Raw genomic sequence first — 24,518 nt, 5'->3', positions numbered from 1 at the left:
AGATGGCGACCAAAATGGTCGCCAATGCGACTTAGAATTTACAAATGGCGACAAGAATTTTTAGTCTTGTCGCCATTTGCGACTAGACCCCGCCGCAGCTCTGCAGTTGAATACAGTGGCGGGGCACAGGAGATGATCGTTCTCTGCCCCGCCTCCGATGTTCTTCTCAGCAGCGCAGTGGAGGAGTCTCCCTCCTTCCCCCTGTGCTGCCGCCAACAGGAAGAGAGACTGGAGGAGGAGGGGAGGGGCTGTGGCCCCTGCACCACAAATGAAGATAACTGACCTGTTAATACAAATACAGGAGGTGGGCGGCACCGGCCTCCTGTATTTGAATTAACAGGTCAGTTATCTTCATTGGTGGCGCAGTGGCCACAGCCCCTCCCCTCCCAACACCCCAGTATAATAAACATTAGTGGCGCAGTGCCCCTCCCTAACACCCCATTATAATAAACATTGGTGGTGCAGTGGGCAATGCAAATGAGGGTTGAAAAAAATGTTTATTATACTGGGGTATTGGGGGGGCGCACTGCTCCACCAATGTTTATTATAATGGGGTGTTGGAAGGGGTGGGGGCGCACTGCGCCACCAATGTTTATTATACTGGGGTGTTGGAGGGGCGCACTGTGCCACCAATGTTAATTTATACTGGGGTGTTGGGGGGGGGGGGGCACTGCGCCACCAATGTTTATTATACTGGGGCGTATATAATGTTTATTATATTGACCTTCTACTAAGCATTCTGTATTAAAGAATGCTATTTTCCCTTATAACCATGTTATAAGGGAAAATAATACAGTGAATAGACTTTCATCTTAGCAACCATGAGTGAAAATCGCACCCCATCCGCACTTGCTTGTGGATGCTTGCAATTTTCACGCAGCCCCATTCATTTCTATGGGGCCTGCGTTGCGTGAAAAACGCACAATATAGAGCATGTTGCGATTTTCACGCAACGCACAAGTAATTCGTGAAAATCACCGCTCATGTGCACAGCCCCATAGAAGTGAATGGGTCCGGATTCAGTGCGGGTGCAATGCATTCACCTCACGCGTTGCACCCGTGCAGAAATCTCGCCCATATGAAAGGGGCCTAAGGGTGAATAGGACAAGGGTTCCAGCCCCTAAAGGGGCTAATAGTAAGTAAAAAAAACAAAAACACTAAGGCTACTTTCACACTTGCTGCAGTGTGATCCGGCAAGCAGTTCCGTAGTCGGAACTGCCTGCCGGATCCGCCGATCTGGATGTGACTAAAAAGCATTTGTGAGACGCATCCGGATGCTGATGCGTCTCACAAATACATTGAAAGAACAAATCCATCTCTCTGCTTGTCATGCGGACAGACGGATCCGTCTTGTATCTTTTTACACATTTTTACCTGTATGAAAGAGAATCAAAATTTTGGTATCGATACAACCCTACGCTGATCTGATCGGTTTCGATTTGGCGACTAAAAATTAATTTTGGCTCCTAAATTTTTCATTCAGTTCAGGAGCCAATGGCTACTAGGTATTTTTTTTTTAGTCTGGAGCACTGACACCCATGACTCCATCCACATAAATGGCTCGGCTGTTAAACGGGTTTCCAGCTTCAAGTTTCTGAGGACCCACATCTCTGAGAATCTGTCCTGGTCAAGAAGGCACATTAGCACATCTTTTTCTTGAGGACACTGAAGAAAAACCACCTGTCTGCTGACATACTGGGTTACTTCTATCGCTGTGTGATAGAGAGCATCCTGACCAACTGTGTCACAGTTTGGTATAGGAATTGCTCTGTTGCTGACCGCAAGGCACTGCAGCGGGTGGTGAAAACTGCATAACGCATCACAGGGACTCCACTTCCTGCCATTAAAGATGTTCACAAGAAGAGATGTCTAGGCCGGGTACGCATCATTCTTAGGGACTTCTCTCATCCTGCCAATAAACTCTTCCAGCTCCTCCCCTCCAGAAGGCGCTACAGGACCCTTCAGACTAAAACCAGCAGGTTTAGCAACAGCTTGTTCCCCACAGCCAGGGGTGTATCTATCACGAGGCAAACAAGGCATTTGCCTAGGGCGGCACTTGCCAATGGGGGGGCAGCATGAGAGGATGCCGCGCCCAGTACGAGCGATGCTCCAAGTTCTCACAATAGAGACAACGTAATCTCTTCCTGTCACATGACCCCTCCCTGTCAAAGACCTCAAGACTCGCCGTCGCCCTGTGAGACACGGACGCAGCGCAGCATGGACACTCTGCAGCGGGCACAGCGGCAAAATGAAGCCAGGAGACTGTGTCCGCAGAGCTGGAGGAGCGGAGGAGGGAGGCTCGGGGCTGCCTGCTGACGCTGTCTCAGCACTCCTACTGGTTCGACATCTGGGTCTTCCTCCTGTTTGACCTGATCCTGTTCGTGTTCAGCTGCCCTGAGTCGGTGAGGGGTGGCTGTAATGCCCTGTCTGCCCCCTGCAGTGTATGGACCACATAGGTGGGTGCCCCTACATTATTGTGGATCATGCCCTGTCTGCCCCCTGCAATGTATGGGCCACATAGGTGGGTGCCCCTACATTACGGTCGATCATGCCCTGTCTGCCCCCTGCAGTGTATGGACGGCCTTTTATGGGTGGTAGCCTGTGAATCTGCTTTTCCATAGCACAAATGTATTAAATAAAATGGCTGCCTGTATCATTATTCTAAAAATTTAAAAAAGCACAGCTTCTAACACAAATGAATTGTAAAGAGGAAGGGGTGGGGTTTACAGAGGAAGGGGTTTGGCCTTGACAGGAAGGGGTGGGTCAAATTTATATTAGGGGGGTGTCTGAGTTTAGTCTGGCCTAGGGCAGCACAAAACCAAGATACACCACTGCCCACAGCTGTCACCCTTCTGAACTCAGTCCCCCGCTGAACCTTCCCATCCACACTCACTTAACCCTCTACAGTCGTCCTCCCCTCCATCCCTCCATGATCACTGGATCATGTCATTCATTCTCAACATTTACTGTAAGTTCACATTGTTTACTGCTATAGTTTGTGACACTTTCTATAGTTGGGATACTTGCTCATGAAGTGGAATCAATCAATCAATCAAAAATACATTAAATTGCTTAAAACCAAAATGTCATGGTATTGCATACATTTTCTTTTAATGATTGCAGGGGAATTTACCTAATAAAAGTACTTATACAAGCTGTATATTAAGTCTGAGATTTGTAAAAAGGTTAAGGCTTAGGGCTCTAGCTGCTATAGTAAGAGATTCTAATAATGAAAGAATAAAGGCAAATTGCCATTTATTCAGTCATTCTTAGTTTATTTATAGTTTGTTACTTTCCAAGTTGTGTAACGTGGAGAAATGCCTGCCATCGCAATAAAACATGTAAATTATGTTTCCCAGGTCATTAAAAAACTAAACAATATGGTAACAGTTACTTAATATAGATGGGACCTAGACTTTAGCAGCACTGTGGGATGGGTAGGCACATATAACTGCAATCTGAGCCCAAATTATGAATGATCTGAACAGCTAGCTGACCATATGTGAGTGACTCAGTGACAATAGTACACAATGTACCAGGATGACTGTTGCATCACATACATCTGGACTGTGGAGTTGTGGTTTCATCCTCTCTATAAGGAAATTTTGTATGTCATGCAATTTGTGTTGCAAATGCAAGAGTTGAATGTAAATGATAAGAACCAGGGGCATTAAGCAATTGAGCAAACAAACTTCTAGCAGATGTTGTAAATGAATTAAAGGAGTTTTCTGGAGTAACATATTGATGACATATTGTCAGGAGAGGTCATCAGTATCTGTTCAGTGGAGGTCCGACTCGTGGCACCCTGACTATAAGCTGTTTAAAGAGGCCACCGTGCTTGAGTGCCGCAGCCTCTTCCTAGGCAAGTGACATCAGGTTCAGCTGTCACATGCCTAATATGCAGCTCGGTCCAATTTAAGTGAATGGTCCTGGGTTGCAATACCAAGTACAGCCACTATACAGTTTATGGTGCTGCGCTGTCAGGAGGCTACAGCTGATCGTTGGGGGTGCTGTGAGTGGGAACCCTAACAATCAGATTTTGATCTACCCTAGGGTAGATCATTAATATTGTACTCTAAAGACTTGTTTGGGATTAACGTATGTCTATCCTAAGAGTAACAATAAAAAGGAAATAGAAGAGCAGACTAGACTAGGCGTTCTCTTCTATGCTTTCATATACAGTGTGGTAATGTTCCCGTCATATTACAATTACTGACCGTGGAATGTTCTTTCCCCCCAACAGTGCCAAACCTTCAGACTTTGAATACCTCAGACTGATTGGCAAAGGAAGCTTTGGCAAGGTGAGAATGTTTCCCAGATATGTATACATTCTATATGGGGTTTTACTGATGGGAACAAAAACAAATATATCACTGTGAAAAAGGGCTAACATATTAAAACGTAACTTTTATTTATTAATAATAAAAGAAATTCCGACTTTACGTACAATAATATATACATCAATAATGGGATGTTCTCTACCTAATTGGGAGGATATATAATACTAGTAAGGGTAATAGTTGTCACAAGTGTGACTACTCACGATTTGCAGTATCAATGTGGAGATATCCCTTTTGGCAGTTTCGCCTATCCAATTCGGTATTCAATTTTTTTCAAAGCTAATAAGAACTGCGCATGCACAGACTGGAAAACCGGATCCGGCGATGCGGCAATTTACGGAACATTTGGCACCGGATCCAACATTAATACATTTCAATTACAATTAATCCGGAAAGTGCGGTAGTGTTCCGGGATTTTGTCCGGACGGAACGGAAGACATTTTGATGCATACTGAACGGATTGCTTTCCATTCAGAATACTTGGGGACAAAACTGATGCGTTTTTTTCCGGTATTAAGACCCTTTACTGGATTTCATTACTGGAAAAGAATTGCGCTAGTGTGAAAGTACCCTAAAGTAAGCGTATTAGCTTCTAAACTGAGTGCGGTAGCTCCATTGGTTGCAGCCAGACGGTCCCAGCTCTCGTCAGACAGTCCCAGCTGCCATACATAAAAGTTAGAAAAATAGTGCAACAATAAAGAAATTTTCATATGTGCCAGAAGAGATCATTATGCATGAATCACTAGAGGCGGGTTTACACAGCCCGATAATGGACCTATTATCAGGAATGAACCTTTGTACGAAATGGTCATTCATCAGGTGAAATGATTGTTGGTTCAGACACCTCAGTCATCATTTCTGGGTAGCAGATCCTGCTGATTAAACAGCACTCTGCTGCCCAGAAAAAAGGTATCTGTATGGGGACGATTAATAGCAGCAGCCATCGCTCATCCCCATACATTGGAAGTGATCGCTGCAAATGCAGCTCTTCACCTCCTCTGATAAGCAGGCAGTTGCTGGGCAGTTGCAATGGAGCCATGTAAACCCGATTTAAGGGTCGGAGGAACATTCTTCTTGCATGGAGCACCAATGCCCGATTTGCTTGCAGTACTAAATAGATGTGGGGGCTGAGCATGCATGGTTATAACTAGGGATGAGCGAACTCGAACTGTATAGTTCGGGTTCGTACCGAATTTTGGGGTGTCCGTGACACGGACCCGAACCCGGACATTTTCGTAAAAGTCCGGGTTCGGGTTCGGTGTTCGTCGCTTTCTTCGCGCTTTTGTGACGCTTTCTTGGCGCTTTTTGAAAGGCTGCAAAGCAGCCAATCAACAAGCGTCATACTACTTGCCCCAAGAGGCCATCACAGCCATGCCTACTATTGGCATGGCTGTGATTGGCCAGAGCACCATGTGACCCAGCCTCTATTTAAGCTGGAGTCACATAGCGCCGCCCGTCACTCTGCTCTGATTAGCGTAGGGAGAGGTTGCGGCTGCGACAGTAGGGCGAGATTAGGCAGATTAACTCCTCCAAAGGACTTGATTAACTGATCGATCTGCAGCTGTGGATCATTGAGCTGCTGATCCTCAATTGCTCACTGTTTTTAGGCTGCCCAGACCGTTTGTCAGTCACATTTTTCTGGGGTGATCGGCGGCCATTTTGTGTCTTGTGGTGCGCCAGCACAAGCTGCGACCAAGTGCATTTAACCCTCAATGGTGTGGTTGTTTTTTGGCTAAAGCCTACATCAGGGTGAAGCTGTCACACCAAGTGCATTTAACCAGCAATAGTCTGTTCATTTTTTGGCCATATACAAAATCAGGGGCAAGCTGCGCCTGTCACCAAGTGCATTTAACCCTCAATGGTGTGGTTGTTTTTTGGCTAAAGCCTACATCAGGGTGAAGCTGTCACACCAAGTGCATTTAACCAGCAATAGTCTGTTCATTTTTTGGCCATATACTAAATCAGGGGCAAGCTGCGCCTGTCACCAAGTGCATTTAACCCTCAATGGTGTGGTTGTTTTTTGGCTAAAGCCTACATCAGGGTGAAGCTGTCACACCAAGTGCATTTAACCAGCAATAGTCTGTTTATTTTTTGGCCATATCCCAGTCTAATTCTGTCACTAAATCCATACCGGTCACCCAGCGCCTAAATACTAGGCCTCAAATTTATATCCCGCTAAATCTGTCCTTAGTGCTGTAGCTGGGCGAGTTATTTAGTGTCCGTTCAAGCACATTTCTTGTTCTGGGTTGAAATACAATTCCCAATTTAGCAATTTCATAATTTAGTGGTTTCTGCTATATCAGAGCTATTTGAAATCTATCCCTAAAAGGGTATATAATATTCAAGGTGCACATTGGGTCATTCAGAATAACTTCACACACACCCGCTACTGTGTATTTCCAAGTCTAATTCTGGCACTAAACCCATACCTGTCACCCAGCGCCTAAATACTAGGCCTCAAATTTATATCCCGCTAAATCTGTCCTTAGTGCTGTAGCTGGGCGAGTTATTTAGTGTCCGTTCAAGCACATTTCTTGTTCTGGGTTGAAATACAATTCCCAATTTAGCAATTTCATAATTTAGTGGTTTCTGCTATATCAGAGCTATTTGAAATCTATCCCTAAAAGGGTATATAATATTCAAGGTGCACATTGGGTCATTCAGAATAACTTCACACACACCCGCTACTGTGTATTTCCAAGTCTAATTCTGGCACTAAACCCATACCTGTCACCCAGCGCCTAAATACTAGGCCTCAAATTTATATCCCGCTAAATCTGTCCTTAGTGCTGTAGCTGGGCGAGTTATTTAGTGTCCGTTCAAGCACATTTCTTGTTCTGGGTTGAAATACAATTCCCAATTTAGCAATTTCATAATTTAGTGGTTTCTGCTATATCAGAGCTATTTGAAATCTATCCCTAAAAGGGTATATAATATTCAAGGTGCACATTGGGTCATTCAGAATAACTTCACACACACCCGCTACTGTGTATTTCCAAGTCTAATTCTGGCACTAAACCCATACCTGTCACCCAGCGCCTAAATACTAGGCCTCAAATTTATATCCCGCTAAATCTGTCCTTAGTGCTGTAGCTGGGCGAGTTATTTAGTGTCCGTTCAAGCACATTTCTTGTTCTGGGTTGAAATACAATTCCCAATTTAGCAATTTCATAATTTAGTGGTTTCTGCTATATCAGAGCTATTTGAAATCTATCCCTAAAAGGGTATATAATATTCAAGGTGCACATTGGGTCATTCAGAATAACTTCACACACACCCGCTACTGTGTATTTCCAAGTCTAATTCTGGCACTAAACCCATACCTGTCACCCAGCGCCTAAATACTAGGCCTCAAATTTATATCCCGCTAAATCTGTCCTTAGTGCTGTAGCTGGGCGAGTTATTTAGTGTCCGTTCAAGCACATTTCTTGTTCTGGGTTGAAATACAATTCCCAATTTAGCAATTTCATAATTTAGTGGTTTCTGCTATATCAGAGCTATTTGAAATCTATCCCTAAAAGGGTATATAATATTCAAGGTGCACATTGGGTCATTCAGAATAACTTCACACACACCCGCTACTGTGTATTTCCAAGTCTAATTCTGGCACTAAACCCATACCTGTCACCCAGCGCCTAAATACTAGGCCTCAAATTTATATCCCGCTAAATCTGTCCTTAGTGCTGTAGCTGGGCGAGTTATTTAGTGTCCGTTCAAGCACATTTCTTGTTCTGGGTTGAAATACAATTCCCAATTTAGCAATTTCATAATTTAGTGGTTTCTGCTATATCAGAGCTATTTGAAATCTATCCCTAAAAGGGTATATAATATTCAAGGTGCACATTGGGTCATTCAGAATAACTTCACACACACCCGCTACTGTGTATTTCCAAGTCTAATTCTGGCACTAAACCCATACCTGTCACCCAGCGCCTAAATACTAGGCCTCAAATTTATATCCCGCTAAATCTGTCCCTAGTGCTGTAGCTGGGCGAGTTATTTAGTGTCCGTTCAAGCACATTTCTTGTTCTGGGTTGAAATACAATTCCCAATTTAGCAATTTCATAATTTAGTGGTTTCTGCTATATCAGAGCTATTTGAAATCTATCCCTAAAAGGGTATATAATATTCAAGGTGCACATTGGGTCATTCAGAATAACTTCACACACACCCGCTACTGTGTATTTCCAAGTCTAATTCTGGCACTAAACCCATACCTGTCACCCAGCGCCTAAATACTAGGCCTCAAATTTATATCCCGCTAAATCTGTCCTTAGTGCTGTAGCTGGGCGAGTTATTTAGTGTCCGTTCAAGCACATTTCTTGTTCTGGGTTGAAATACAATTCCCAATTTAGCAATTTCATAATTTAGTGGTTTCTGCTATATCAGAGCTATTTGAAATCTATCCCTAAAAGGGTATATAATATTCAAGGTGCACATTGGGTCATTCAGAATAACTTCACACACACCCGCTACTGTGTATTTCCAAGTCTAATTCTGGCACTAAACCCATACCTGTCACCCAGCGCCTAAATACTAGGCCTCAAATTTATATCCCGCTAAATCTGTCCTTAGTGCTGTAGCTGGGCGAGTTATTTAGTGTCCGTTCAAGCACATTTCTTGTTCTGGGTTGAAATACAATTCCCAATTTAGCAATTTCATAATTTAGTGGTTTCTGCTATATCAGAGCTATTTGAAATCTATCCCTAAAAGGGTATATAATATTCAAGGTGCACATTGGGTCATTCAGAATAACTTCACACACACCCGCTACTGTGTATTTCCAAGTCTAATTCTGGCACTAAACCCATACCTGTCACCCAGCGCCTAAATACTAGGCCTCAAATTTATATCCCGCTAAATCTGTCCTTAGTGCTGTAGCTGGGCGAGTTATTTAGTGTCCGTTCAAGCACATTTCTTGTTCTGGGTTGAAATACAATTCCCAATTTAGCAATTTCATAATTTAGTGGTTTCTGCTATATCAGAGCTATTTGAAATCTATCCCTAAAAGGGTATATAATATTCAAGGTGCACATTGGGTCATTCAGAATAACTTCACACACACCCGCTACTGTGTATTTCCAAGTCTAATTCTGGCACTAAACCCATACCTGTCACCCAGCGCCTAAATACTAGGCCTCAAATTTATATCCCGCTAAATCTGTCCCTAGTGCTGTAGCTGGGCGAGTTATTTAGTGTCCGTTCAAGCACATTTCTTGTTCTGGGTTGAAATACAATTCCCAATTTAGCAATTTCATAATTTAGTCGTTTCTGCTATATCAGAGCTATTTGAAATCTATCCCTAAAAGGGTAGATCATATTGAAGGTGCACATAGGGTCATTCAGAATAACTTCACACGCTTCTGTGCATTTCCAAGTCTAATTCTGTCACTAAATCCATACCGGTCACCCAGCGCCTAAATACTAGGCCTCAAATTTATATCCCGCTGAATTTGAATACAATACATTGGGCCAAATAATATATTTGTTGTTGTGGTGAACCATAACAATGAGAAAAACATCTAGTAAGGGACGCGGACGTGGACATGGTCGTGGTGGTGTTAGTGGACCCTCTGGTGCTGGGAGAGGACGTGGCCGTTCTGCCACATCCACACGTCCTAGTGTACCAACTACCTCAGGTCCCAGTAGCCGCCAGAATTTACAGCGATATATGGTGGGGCCCAATGCCGTTCTAAGGATGGTAAGGCCTGAGCAGGTACAGGCATTAGTCAATTGGGTGGCCGACAGTGGATCCAGCACGTTCACATTATCTCCCACCCAGTCTTCTGCAGAAAGCGCACAGATGGCGCCTGAAAACCAACCCCATCAGTCTGTCACATCACCCCCATGCATACCAGGGAAACTGTCTCAGCCTCAAGTTATGCAGCAGTCTCTTATGCTGTTTGAAGACTCCGCTGGCAGGGTTTCCCAAGGGCATCCACCTAGCCCTTCCCCAGCGGTGAAAGACATAGAATGCACTGACGCACAACCACTTATGTTTCCTGATGATGAGGACATGGGAATACCACCTCAGCATGTCTCTGATGATGACGAAACACAGGTGCCAACTGCTGCGTCTTTCTGCAGTGTGCAGACTGAACAGGAGGTCAGGGATCAAGACTGGGTGGAAGACGATGCAGGGGACGATGAGGTCCTAGACCCCACATGGAATGAAGGTCGTGCCACTGACTTTCACAGTTCGGAGGAAGAGGCAGTGGTGAGACCGAGCCAACAGCGTAGCAAAAGAGGGAGCAGTGGGCAAAAGCAGAACACCCGCCGCCAAGAGACTCCGCCTGCTACTGACCGCCGCCATCTGGGACCGAGCACCCCAAAGGCAGCTTCAAGGAGTTCCCTGGCATGGCACTTCTTCAAACAATGTGCTGACGACAAGACCCGAGTGGTTTGCACGCTGTGCCATCAGAGCCTGAAGCGAGGCATTAACGTTCTGAACCTGAGCACAACCTGCATGACCAGGCACCTGCATGCAAAGCATGAACTGCAGTGGAGTAAACACCTTAAAACCAAGGAAGTCACTCAGGCTCCCCCTGCTACCTCTTCTGCTGCTGCCGCCTCGGCCTATTCTGCTGCTGCCGCCTCGGCCTCTTCCTCCGCCTCTGGAGGAACGTTGGCACCTGCCGCCCAGCAAACAGGGGATGTACCACCAACACCACCACCACCACCTCCGTCACCAAGCGTCTCAACCATGTCACACGCCAGCGTTCAGCTCTCCATCTCACAAACATTTGATAGAAAGCGTAAATTCCCACCTAGCCACCCTCGATCCCTGGCCCTGAATGCCAGCATTTCTAAACTACTGGCCTATGAAATGCTGTCATTTAGGCTGGTGGACACAGACAGCTTCAAACAGCTCATGTCGCTTGCTGTCCCACAGTATGTTGTTCCCAGCCGGCACTACTTCTCCAAGAGAGCCGTGCCTTCCCTGCACAACCAAGTATCCGATAAAATCAAGTGTGCACTGCGCAACGCCATCTGTGGCAAGGTCCACCTAACCACAGATACGTGGACCAGTAAGCACGGCCAGGGACGCTATATCTCCCTAACTGCACACTGGGTAAATGTAGTGGCAGCTGGGCCCCAGGCGGAGAGCTGTTTGGCGCACGTCCTTCCGCCGCCAAGGATCGCAGGGCAACATTCTTTGCCTCCTGTTGCCACCTCCTCCTTCTCGGCTTCCTCCTCCTCTTCTTCCACCTGCTCATCCAGTCAGCCACACACCTTCACCACCAACTTCAGCACAGCCCGGGGTAAACGTCAGCAGGCCATTCTGAAACTCATATGTTTGGGGGACAGGCCCCACACCGCACAGGAGTTGTGGCGGGGTATAGAACAACAGACCGACGAGTGGTTGCTGCCGGTGAGCCTCAAGCCCGGCCTGGTGGTGTGTGATAATGGGCGAAATCTCGTTGCAGCTCTGGGACTAGCCAATTTGACGCACATCCCTTGCTTGGCGCATGTGCTGAATTTGGTGGTGCAGAAGTTCATTCACAACTACCCCGACATGTCAGAGCTGCTGCATAAAGTGCGGGCCGTCTGTTCGCGCTTCCGGCGTTCACATCCTGCTGCTGCTCGCCTGTCTGCGCTACAGCGTAACTTCGGCCTTCCCGCTCACCGCCTCATATGCGACGTGCCCACCAGGTGGAACTCCACCTTGCACATGCTGGACAGACTGTGCGAGCAGCAGCAGGCCATAGTGGAGTTTCAGCTGCAGCACGCACGGGTCAGTCGCACTACAGAACAGCACCACTTCACCACCAATGACTGGGCCTCCATGCGAGACCTGTGTGCCCTGTTGCGCTGTTTCGAGTACTCCACCAACATGGCCAGTGGCGATGACACCGTTATCAGCGTTACAATACCACTTCTATGTCTCCTTGAGAAAACACTTAGGGCGATGATGGAAGAGGAGGTGGCCCAGGAGGAGGAGGAGGAGGAGGAGGAAGAGGGGTCATTTTTAGCACTTTCAGGCCAGTCTCTTCGAAGTGACTCAGAGGGAGGTTTTTGGCAACAGCAGAGGCCAGGTACAAATGTGGCCAGCCAGGGCCCACTACTGGAGGACGAGGAGGACGAGGATGAGGAGGAGGTGGAGGAGGATGAGGATGAAGCATGGTCACAGCGGGGTGGCACCCAACGCAGCTCGGGTCCATCACTGGTGCGTGGCTGGGGGGAAAGGCAGGACGATGACGATACGCCTCCCACAGAGGACAGCTTGTCCTTACCCCTGGGCAGCCTGGCACACATGAGCGACTACATGCTGCAGTGCCTGCGCAACGACAGCAGAGTTGCCCACATTTTAACCTGTGCGGACTACTGGGTTGCCACCCTGCTGGATCCACGCTACAAAGACAATGTGCCCACCTTACTTCCTGCACTGGAGCGTGATAGGAAGATGCGCGAGTACAAGCGCACGTTGGTAGACGCGCTACTGAGAGCATTCCCAAATGTCACAGGGGAACAAGTGGAAGCCCAAGGCCAAGGCAGAGGAGGAGCAAGAGGTCGCCAAGGCAGCTGTGTCACGGCCAGCTCCTCTGAGGGCAGGGTTAGCATGGCAGAGATGTGGAAAACTTTTGTCAACACGCCACAGCTAACTGCACCACCACCTGATACGCAACGTGTTAGCAGGAGGCAACATTTCACTAACATGGTGGAACAGTACGTGTGCACACCCCTCCACGTACTGACTGATGGTTCGGCCCCATTCAACTTCTGGGTCTCTAAATTGTCCACGTGGCCAGAGCTAGCCTTTTATGCCTTGGAGGTGCTGGCCTGCCCGGCAGCCAGCGTTTTGTCTGAACGTGTATTCAGCACGGCAGGGGGCGTCATTACAGACAAACGCAGCCGCCTGTCTACAGCCAATGTGGACAAGCTGACGTTCATAAAAATGAACCAGGCATGGATCCCACAGGACCTGTCCGTCCCTTGTCCAGATTAGACATTAACTACCTCCCCATAACCATATATTATTGGACTCCAGGGCACTTCCTCATTCAATCCTATTTTTATTTTCATTTTACCATTATATTGCGAGGCTACCCAAAGTTGAATGAACCTCTCCTCTGCCTGTGTGCTAGGCCTAAATATATGCCAATGGACTGTTGCAGTGGTGGGTGACGTGAAGCCTCATTCTCTGCTATGACATGCAGACTGATTCTCTGCTGACATGAAGCCAGATTCTCTGTTACGGGACCTCTCTCCTCTGCCTGTGTGCTAGGCCTAAATATATGCCAATGGACTGTTGCAGTGGTGGCTGACGTGAAGCCTCATTCTCTGCTATGACATGCAGACTAATTCTCTGCTGACATGAAGCCAGATTGTCTGTTACGGGACCTCTCTCCTCTGCCTGGGTGCTGGGCCTAAATTTATGACAATGGACTGTTGCAGTGGTGGCTGACGTGAAGCCTGATTCTCTGCTATGACATGCAGACTGATTCTCTGCTGACATGAAGCCAGATCCTCTGTTACGGGACCTCTCTCCTCTGCCTGTGTGTGTGCTGGGCCTAAATATATGCCAATGGACTGTTGCAGTGGTGGCTGACGTGAAGCCTCATTCTCTGCTATGACATGCAGACTGATTCTCTGCTGACATGAAGCCAGATTCTCTGTTACGGGACCTCTCTCCTCTGCCTGTGTGTGTGCTGGGCCTAAATATATGCCAATGGACTGTTGCAGTGGTGGCTGACGTGAAGCCTCATTCTCTGCTATGACATGCAGACTAATTCTCTGCTGACATGAAGACAGATTCTCTGTTACGGGACCTCCCTCCTCTGCCTGGGTGCTGGGCCTAAATATATGCCAATGGACTGTTGCAGTGGTGGCTGACGTGAAGCCTCATTCTCTGCTATGACATGCAGACTAATTCTCTGCTGACATGAAGACAGATTCTCTGTTACGGGACCTCTCTCCTCTGCCTGGGTGCCGGGGCCTAAATATCTGAGAATGGACTGTTCCAGTGGTGGGTGACGGGAAGCCAGATTCTCTGCTATGGAACCTCTCTCCAATTGATTTTGGTTAATTTTTATTTATTTAATTTTTATTTTAATTCATTTCCCTATCCACATTTGTTTGCAGGGGATTTACCTACATGTTGCTGCCTTTTGCAGCCCTCTAGCTCTTTCCTGGGCTGTTTTACAGCCTTTTTAGTGCCGAAAAGTTCGGGTCCCCATTGACTTCAATGGGGTTCGGGTTCGGGACGAAGTTCGGATCGGGTTCGGATCCCGAACCCGAACATTTCCGGGATGTTCGGCCGAACTTCTCGAACCCGAACATTCAGGTGTTCGCTCAACTCTAGTTATAACCACAGAGAGGGAGATTAGCAGTTGTCAGGCAGCTCTGGCTGCTGTTTTCTTCCATTTGAGTAAATAATTGTTAAAATCCAACATGCTAAACTTTGTTTTCTCCAAAAATCAGGCACCAGAGAATAGTTGTCAGCTTCTGCCGGCAATTGTGGGATTTGCTGATTTATTTAATTTATATGTTCAGTATTAGAAAAATGTGTCTGCTTTATTCCACAAACAGCGCCACACATGTCCATTGGTTGTGTCTGCTATTGCAGATTAGATGAATTAAAGGGGTTATCCCTGATCCCCGGACTGCCGCCGCTGCATCTTTCAGTCGCATGAATCCGGCGGGGAGGGGAGCCAATAGCAGGCCGTGACGCAAGGGAGACTCGTCCCCATCGTGGCCTGCTATTGGTTGCACCCTTCGCCCGATATTTTGTTGATCCGTGCGATAGGGAGATGCTGCAGCGACCATGTGGGCATCAGGAGCGAGGTAAGTACAATCTGTGTGAGGGGCCCAGGCATTTTTGGGGATGGATAACCCCTTTAAGGAGAATGTGGCTGAGCAGCATTATTACCCACAATCTGTAGACAGATGTGGAAGAAAGCAGCCATTTTTATAATCGTGTACAGCCGCTTTAAGTTAGCCAGGTATAATATGATACTGCTACTGGAGGTGTCTGCCAAATGTATTGCCAGGGGCATTTATTACATTTGGCCTTAAATTTTGCAGTGCATCTCACCACTGCTACATATGAATGAGTCAGGCGTTAGTGCTGGTTCACTATACCAGAGGGGGTGCATTTTATATTCCACTACATTACATTAGCATTTATGTCAGCAAAACATCATTAAACCTGCCGTTTATTTCTAGGTCATCCTGACTAGAGGGAAACATGATGGCAGCTATTATGCAGTGAAGATTTTACAAAAGAAAGTTATTCTTAACAAGAAAGAGGTAATTGTGTTGATCAAGGAGTTGGAGAGTATGTGTCAAATCTGAACAATGGAAACCAAATTGCGCAGTAAGATGTCTTATGAATCTAACACAATTTACAAAATGATGTAAAGAAAATGTATCGAAAACAGACCAGTAGCTGCTGTACTTGCAGTTCCGGACTGGACATGGAACCTACAGGTAAATTTCCAGGTGGTTCGATGCCCAAGGGGCCACTTGAGCCCCTCCTGAAGCTGCCGAGTACGTAATATTCTGACATTTTCAGCCCTCATTAACAATAGGAGCATCAGGTAGTTATATACTCAGCCGAGTATGACAAGTGCCCACCTCAGTTCAACTGTATCACCATTATCAAGAGTGATCAAGTGATATGGTTAAATACTGCAGCGGTCTCAGGGGCCCCACAGTTCACCCTCATAGGAAACAGGACACTGACGTCTATACAGAGGACACAGGGAGGCAGAAATCTCAGGTCTTTCTGGAAGAGGACTCTAGCTTGCACTTCAGATGGTATGGTTGACCTCAGTTACTTGTGTTTGCCCCATCTTTAATTTTGGATGGGCCACTGTTAGGTTTTTTTCAGGGCCACTTTAAGTTGCCAGTCCACCCCTGCTGCAAACTACCATCTGCAAGAATGAAGTAACCAGCATCTGTTATCTAAGAAACAGGTCCTGCACACAGAAATCCTTGAAGATCTAAGTTCACATGCACACCTGTACCCAAGAGCTGTTAGTGGCTACATTTAAGTAAAAAAAATGCAAAACTCTAAAATGAAAATAACACACCGTTGTAAGGGTTAATGGAGAAACAACCTCTCCAATAAGTCAATAATGGCAGAAAGTTTAGCTTTTCATGCATCTGGTAAACAAAGAGTTAATCTGGTTTTGTCAGTAACCAATAAAACGATAACATTTAATGTATTTGTCATATTTTTTCTTTTTCTTTTTTGTAGCAAAAGCACATTATGGCTGAGCGAAATGTGCTGCTGAAAAATGTGAAGCATCCATTTTTGGTGCATCTCCATTACTCATTCCAAACCTCAGATAAACTCTTCTTTGTTCTGGATTTCATCAATGGTGGAGAGGTAAGAACTTGACATGGCCTTTGGCATTTCTCTGTAAAGCGGTGGTCCTCAACCAGTGACTTAAGGGCCACATGCAGCTCACCACTTGTAATAGGACCCCTGGGTTATGGACACATGTACAGATTACAATACAACCCTTTCATTGTCAATATCTGAAAACCAGAACAGTGCCGATTTCGATTGTGTAATACTGGTGTGTCAAATTTCACACTGAAATTGTTATCTGCAAACATTGAAGATATTTGGAATGTCGTGATTAAATTTTTCCATGTGTGTTATTTGTCTCTTAAACACATAATTGAAGGTTCAATATAGTTCACAAGGTACCAAAGGTTTGGGATCTCTCTCCTAAAGTGAATAAACGGACATCATAAGGAAGTACAAATCTTTCTATTCCCTTTTACAGTGGCCATCGATCGGGTCAATTATCAGGAAGGATGGTGACTAGGAACACTCCTTCCAGATAACAGCCCTTCGTATAGTTTCCGCTGATGAACAAGCAAAGATTCATTCATTGGGTGAAAGTGCAGTGGATGAGGCACCCAAATTCAACATTTTTGAGCAGCAGACTGGACTGTTGAAACAGGGTTTTGCTGCCTCGAAAAATTAATCTTTATGAATTTGAGTGATTGTAGTAGCGATCGCTCACCCCCATACAGCAGAGCTGATTGATTCTTGTAAACGCCACTCTTACCTCAATCAGTTTGTTCCCAATAATTGCCAGGTCAATCATCCCATGTAAATTTGCTACAAATTGTATTCAACTATGTCTACATTTGGCTAAATACACTTTCAACAGCTACCGGTTAATGTTCCTTCTACCGACAGCTATTCCTCCCGAACTTCCCATATACATAAACGCAGTTGCCAGATTCTTCTGGTGGTGGCTTATCTCCCTTGAGAACAAGGGATCAGGCCTACTAAAATTCATCTTGTCTTTGCTCCCTCTGACATATGCTGAATGAATGTTGGCTGAATCTTCAATGGTCGGCTTATGCTGCTAAATTTGCAGGCTATAAACAAAAATTATAGTGGCTCTCCTGTTTTGGTTTCTGGATATAGGTGCACTGTTATCAGACTGCCCCACAGCCTATAAGTGTAGAGTAATATTACAATAATGTTAACAGGCACTCAATCACCAGGAACTGTACCGAAAACTGATATTTATTGTAACTTAATATAAATAAAATCAATATAAGCAACAAAATACAGACATTGAAATATATATATATATATATATATATATATATATAATATATATTTGTATAAAAATAAAACTTATATACACAGAAATCAATTAAAATAGTCCTTTTTATATCCAGAAGAAAATCTGTTTATTCATTGCAAGCAAATGTAAAGGATATCAATTCATTAAGATTCCATTTCATGCTCTAATTGGTGTCCATGATTGTATACAGTAATTAATTATTAACTTGATGTCGTATGCAATTTGAATTATGAATCAATGCTCATAATAGATAATTATATCCTTCAGGGTGTAAATTATAATGTAATTAGTCCAATTTCATTTATAAATCAATGCACATGATTATCAACATAAAAAGGTAACTTGATCCAGATATTATTAATCAGTGTTTATAATTCATGATGTATATATATGTTATGTTCCTTATCAGATGTGGATGAGAGTAAAGTTAAAAGCTTAAAGGGAACCTGTCACTGGGATTTTGTGTATAGAGCTGAGGACATGGGTTGCTAGATGTCCGCTAGCTCATCCGCAATACCCAGTCCCCATAGCTCTGTGTGCTTTTATTGAGATATTGTGGATCTATACATTCTTGCCACAGAGGTCAATAGTTAGACATATTTAAGTTGTTCATTATTTCTTTTTGCATACCTCCTTTCTTAATAAATGCACTATAGAGACTTCAAGTTATACTTCCCCACTGATTGGCATCTATGAGTGAAATATATAAAAAGCGCACTTGCATTTTTCATGCGTTTTAGTGCGTTTTTTTGTGAAAACAGATGGTTTATCTATTATAGACCTTAAGATCATATGGTGGACCATTTCTGAGGTTTTATAACTATGTAGTTATACACACTATGTTCACTAAAAGGACTTCTATATGTTATTCCTATATAGTGAAAAGAAACATATGGCTATCTATTTTGAACTCTTCTTATCCCATCCTTCATGTCTTTATTTTCTATTTCTGTATATTATTCCTCTCATTTCCTTTCTATTTTCTTTTTTCTTTTCTTTCTCTTTTTTTCTTTTTCGTTTTTTCGTTTAGTTTCTATTTCAGATGGACCATATTAAGAGAGGAGCATACTTTGTGAGGAACTTCGTGCAACATCTGGATGAGCAACACAAGGATCCGAGATATATCAACTAACAGCGCGCTGTATCGGAGATCAAGCAAACAGTCCGATCACGTGGGACGTCGAAAACAGGGGATGCACCGGTTGTGATACGGGGAATCAGGAGGTTCGATCTAGGAGTAAATCACTGCTTGAACATAAGACCTACTCCAGAGAAGCCAACAATGTGGTAAAATGTAACCATTTGCAAGAAAGAGTCACATTATTTATACAAAGAGCCAAAGCACAGTAACAACAATTGCTTAAGCTTTAACTATACTCTCATTCACATCTGATGAGGAACATAATATATATATCGTACATCATGAATTATGAACACTGAATAATATCGGGATCAAGTTACCTTTTTATGTTGATAATCATGTGCATTGATTTATGAATGAAATTGGACTAATTAAATTATAATTTACACCCTGAAGGATATGATTATCTATTATGAGCATTGATTCATAATTCAAATTGCATATGACAACGGGATCAAGTTAATTACTGTATACAATCATGGACACCAATTAGAGAATGAAATAGAATCATGATGAATTGATATTATTTACGGTTGCTTGCAATGAATGAACATTGATTTTCTTCTGGATATAAAAAGGACTTTTTTTAAATTGGATGTAATAGACATATTAGGATCATATTGAGCTTCCCCTTTTTGGATCACCTATATTGCACACATTGATCAAGTTGTGTCCCTGTCTTCCTCAGTCATAGTTCTGAGCCATCAGCAGTCTGCTGCCCATTACTGAGGTAGACAGCAGAACACATAACTGATTTCTGTGTATATGTTTTATTTTTTATTTTTATACAAATGTGTGTGTGTAATATATATATATATATTTCAATGTCTGTTATATTGTTGCTTATATTGATTTGATTTATATTGTTACATTAAATATCAGTTTTCGGTACAGTTCCTGGTGATTGAGTGCCTGTTAACATTATTGTAAATTTGCAGGTTAGTCTAATGTACAGTATATGGCCCCCTTTATTTATATTATTGCCTGGGTGACAACCATTGTATCTACCACATGGATGTCACCCAGCTTCCTCAAACTCTTAAAAAGTAAGTCTGTCCATAATGAAGATACCGTACTTTAACTTGCGGTAAAGGAATAACAACTTAAACAAAAGACATCTCATTGAATTACAGGTGATTATTTCATTTATAGGGCTACATACAGAGCTGGACACAGTGAATTGTTAGATGCTACATTTCAATCCTGTTCTCACAAACTGTATGCCATGCATTGTTATAAGGGAGGACGAAACTGGATGTAAAATTTCACTTCCTCAGATGACTTCCTTTTTGATACTGTAGTAATCTCTTTCAGTTCTAGGAAGTGCTGGAAGTATGTGCCACAGAGTTGTGCAATAACTGTTTTTGTGTCTAGTGTATGGCACTGCTCGGGATGTTTCTTCATCTGCCATTAAAGGGATTATCCCATGATTGATGTGAAAATATTTTATAGTACATGACCGTCTCTTTCTAACAAAGCCATTACCAGACCTGTACTTCACATGGATTCAAAGATCTCCTCAATCATTGCTCCAATTGTTCTGCTAAAATGTACTTAAAGGGTTTCTGTGATGGGAAAAATTATGTAGCTGACTGACATTAGTGATGTGCTAATGTCAGCAGTACATAACAGTATGTTAAGTCCCTGCCTGCCACCGTTCTCTTAAAAAACAGACTTTTATAATATGCTAATGAAGCCTCTAGGTGCTGCAGCATCTAGAGGCTCGGTGTACTCGTCTTTTTGCACACCCACAACCACTTGATTGGCGTCCTTCTTCTCCGCATCGTCCTCATAATCCCACGCCTGCGCCGTTCTGTTTAGTATTCGGCACAGGCGCAGTGAGTGAAGGACGCTCAGCAGCTGCCAGCTTCCTCGCTGCGCCTGCGCCGATTACGCCACAGGCCTCCTCGGAAGGCCTGCCTGGCAGCAGCATAGCATCTATCACTCACTGCGCCTGCGCCGAATACTAAACGGAATGGCGCAGGCGCGGGATTATGAGGACGATGTGGAGAAGGACGTCAATCAAGTGGACGTGGGCTTGCAAAAAGGCGAATACACCGAGCCTCTAGGTGCTGCAGTAACGCCCTTAACGTTTTTAAGAGAACAGCGGCAGGCAGGGACTTAACATACTGTTATGTACTGCTGACATTAGCGATGTGCTAATGTCAGTCAGCTACATAACGATTTTTCCCATGACAGAAACCCTTTAAGGCTAGAAGCTCAGGGAGCATGTCCTTTCTGCTGCAGCTCTTTCCCTGTAACTGCCACAGCCTCTAACATAAGATATGGCTGGTGGCAGTTACAATTTAAACCGAGCGCAGGTGACTACGTCAGTGAGGTGGACACGAAATAAGGAAAAGAACAAATAGCAGGTGGCATTATACAAATACATTGTATTGAATAGCTCAGTGACTGTACATTTTTAATTACATGCAATTACAAAAGTATTCAGATCCAGGTACTGGTTTCAATAATGTAGAATATTTGTTGTGGCACAACCCTTTTAATTATATCCCTGCTGTAACTCTAAAGGCAAAGCCACCCAAAGCTGAGGTTAGCGATAGCCTCCTAGAATATAAGGGGGCTTACAATGTTAGATATACAGACACTAAATTCATTTAGTTCTACCAAACTTTGACATTTTTAAAGTCTCCTTTTACATTATATGTTACAGCTAAGTATAGGAGTTGTTTACAGTAGTCTGAGCCTTCTTATGGAACCTGAGCCTAGAAAGTGCCCACAATTAATAAAATCATTAAGAAAATGCCCAAGGGTGTATATATTTAAGTAAAAATAAACAAAATGGGTATTCTCGCATTCATATGTTTCATATGATTTTATTTATCCTGCACAGTGAATGTTGTCTGAAAAAAGGTAAAAAAGAACAGTGTTTTTTTTTGTTGTTATTGCTTTTTAAAACATGGAAAGTTAAAACAATACAAAAAGTCATGTGTAACCCAAAATAGTACCACTGAAAACTATAAATCCCATTAAAAAACTGCAAAAAATCCTCCTTACTACCAGCAATGACACTTTTTTAATATTATGGCTCTTGGATTGGAATGTGCCAACACTAAGCAAAAAGTGTTCTACAAAAGTAGTAAAACATAAAAAATATAAATTTGGGAATAAGGATAGGATAGGTCATCAATATCAGATCAGTGGTCGTCGGACACCTGGCATCCCCAGGATCAGCTAATTGCATTGTTGCCGTTTTAGGAGCACCATACAGTATTAGAATGTATTGGCTCCAAAGAGCCAATACTATTGCTTCGCATTAATTTGTACTGTAAAAAAACATTTCCCGAGTTGGGCAGGCAAGCCAGTATCCTTTTTTATTCTCAGGGACCTGCCTTCTCAAAGTCACTGCAGGTGAGCAGGTCATATTTGCATGTTTCTGCACAGTGAAACTCCAGAATCAATTTGACTGGAGGGCCCTAGGCACCAGTCCAACACCATTAACAGCATTTAGAAATATGCTTTACAGCAGTCACCATGGTGCATAGAAACAATGCACAGTAGATGACCTCATTCACTTCCATGGGAGAGTTTTCTAGGCATCTAAGCTGTGACATCACCCATTGTGAATGGTAGACAGGGCCGGCGTTAGGGGGGGTAAACTGCCCCCCGATCCTCTAAGGGCCCCCTGCTTCAGTCCCAGAGAGATCATATATGGTTGAACATAGTGGGGAATTTCCCAACTTAGGAGTCCCTGCTCTGACTCCTTTGTGTGTTTTATATATATATATATATATATATATATATATATATATATTTATTAGCAGAAGGACCTGGTTTTGCACAGAGTCAGTGTTACATGAAAGGGGTATTGCTAAGCATGGTCACTATACTTGCAGACACCCTGTGTATATAAATCTAGTTTAGAATCTATTTTTTTAATGTTTCTGTGGGGATTTGAACTCACAACCATCTACATTGAAGGCAAGAACCTTAACCACTGGGCTATAGAGCTCAATGCTAAGTCATTGCTGAAACTTCTATGAGGTTTTTAATACAAGACAAACTTCTATGAGGCTTTTCAGCATTGAGCTCTATAGCCCAGTGGTTAAGGTTCTTACCTTCAATGTAGATAGTTGCGAGTTTAAATCCCTGCCGAAACATTTTAAAAATAAAGGCTAAATAAAACTTAAATACACGGTGTCCCTAACATTAAAAAGTTATTGAGAAAAAAATAGAGCAAAATGGAAAATATGATCAAATAACACCCGTATTAACCCACACCAACCTAACTTGTGTTACCAGTATTTTTTGTTGGGAAAAGGTGGCAACCCAGCTCAGAACGTCTATAGACCCGCTCACTGCAGCAAGCTAAGCCTCATCAGGATTCTCTTAAAAAAATAAATATATTTTCTTTTCATTGCGATATTCTGACCCTTAGAACTTTTTTTATAGCTATGTCTACGGAAATGTGCGGTGGCTCATTTTTTTGCAGGACAATCTGTCTTTTTTGACAATACCATTTTGAGTGTGTATGACTTGATCACTTTTTATTCAATTTTCTTGGGAGATAAAGTGATGAAAAAAATGCAAATTGGCCCTTTTTAAAAAAAAATTCTGTTACGCCATTCACCATATGGGCTAACTTTTTTAAAATAACTTTAATAGTACGGGCGATGTCCATAATGCTATTTTTTCAGTTTCTTTTTATTTTGGGGAATGGGGGTGATTTTAATTTTTTTTTATTTTGAAACTTTTTTAATTTTCACTTTTTTGTCCCCCAAGTGGACCACAACTTACAATCATCAGATGTAAATTGCTCCATTAGTCTGTATAGAAAGGGTGCAGATCTGTGTGAGGAGCTTTATGGGGTGTAAATCTGTGAGGGAGGGCCAGAATTGACAGAATGTAACTGTGTTGTTAGTACATTATTGCAAGATTTGGGGCCCCACTTTTGATTTTGCCAAGGGCCACATTTTGTCTAAAACTGGCCCTAATGGTAGATCCTGTGTTATCCACATATAGGTGATATCTGTCATTCTAATTCTGCCTATGATGATAATGAGATGACTGCTGAAAAGTGATTTTACAAAACAAGACATGGCACTTATTAGACTTTCTTATATAAACATTGAAAATTCTATTTAACATCACCAACAATTCTTTAAAAATATGTTTAACATAAAAAAAATGTATTTATTTTTTTTAATTATTTTTTCACTTGTTTTCTGATGACACATTCCCATTTTCAGCCGTCAGACCAATAGTAATATGTATTGGAATGTCCGTTAGATCATGGGGCAAATTCCCTGTATGTGGTCATCTAAATCATTGGTTTAAATGAATTCAGCAGTGGTACTTTTGACCTATTTTAAACCATGTTTTAGATCACCCTGCATTCATCTTATTGGTGTTATTTCTTAGTACATTACAAATTTATGGAGCTATTCAAGCATCTATCTTGCCTTCCAAACAGCTATAGGGGGTGCAGAGGTAGCAGTCGCTACCGGGCCCAGG

The 24,518-nt window shown here is 43.3% G+C and overlaps 1 protein-coding gene across 1 annotated transcript in view; it reads left to right on the top strand.

Annotated features, from left to right (window-relative positions):
- LOC122937785 (serine/threonine-protein kinase Sgk3) overlaps positions 1–24,518 on the top strand; it is a 132,357-nt gene that overhangs the window by 93,171 nt on the left and 14,668 nt on the right. The window contains exons 8-10 of the mRNA XM_044292823.1: positions 4,244–4,301; positions 15,507–15,590; positions 16,543–16,674. Coding sequence (XP_044148758.1) covers positions 4,244–4,301; positions 15,507–15,590; positions 16,543–16,674 — 274 coding nt within the window. The remainder of the gene's footprint in view (positions 1–4,243; positions 4,302–15,506; positions 15,591–16,542; positions 16,675–24,518) is intronic.

This window comes from Bufo gargarizans, chromosome 5, assembly GCF_014858855.1.
Source record: "Bufo gargarizans isolate SCDJY-AF-19 chromosome 5, ASM1485885v1, whole genome shotgun sequence".
NCBI lineage: Eukaryota > Metazoa > Chordata > Amphibia > Anura > Bufonidae > Bufo > Bufo gargarizans.
Note: the sequence above shows the minus strand (reverse complement) of the source record. Positions and strands in the feature narration are given on the sequence as shown.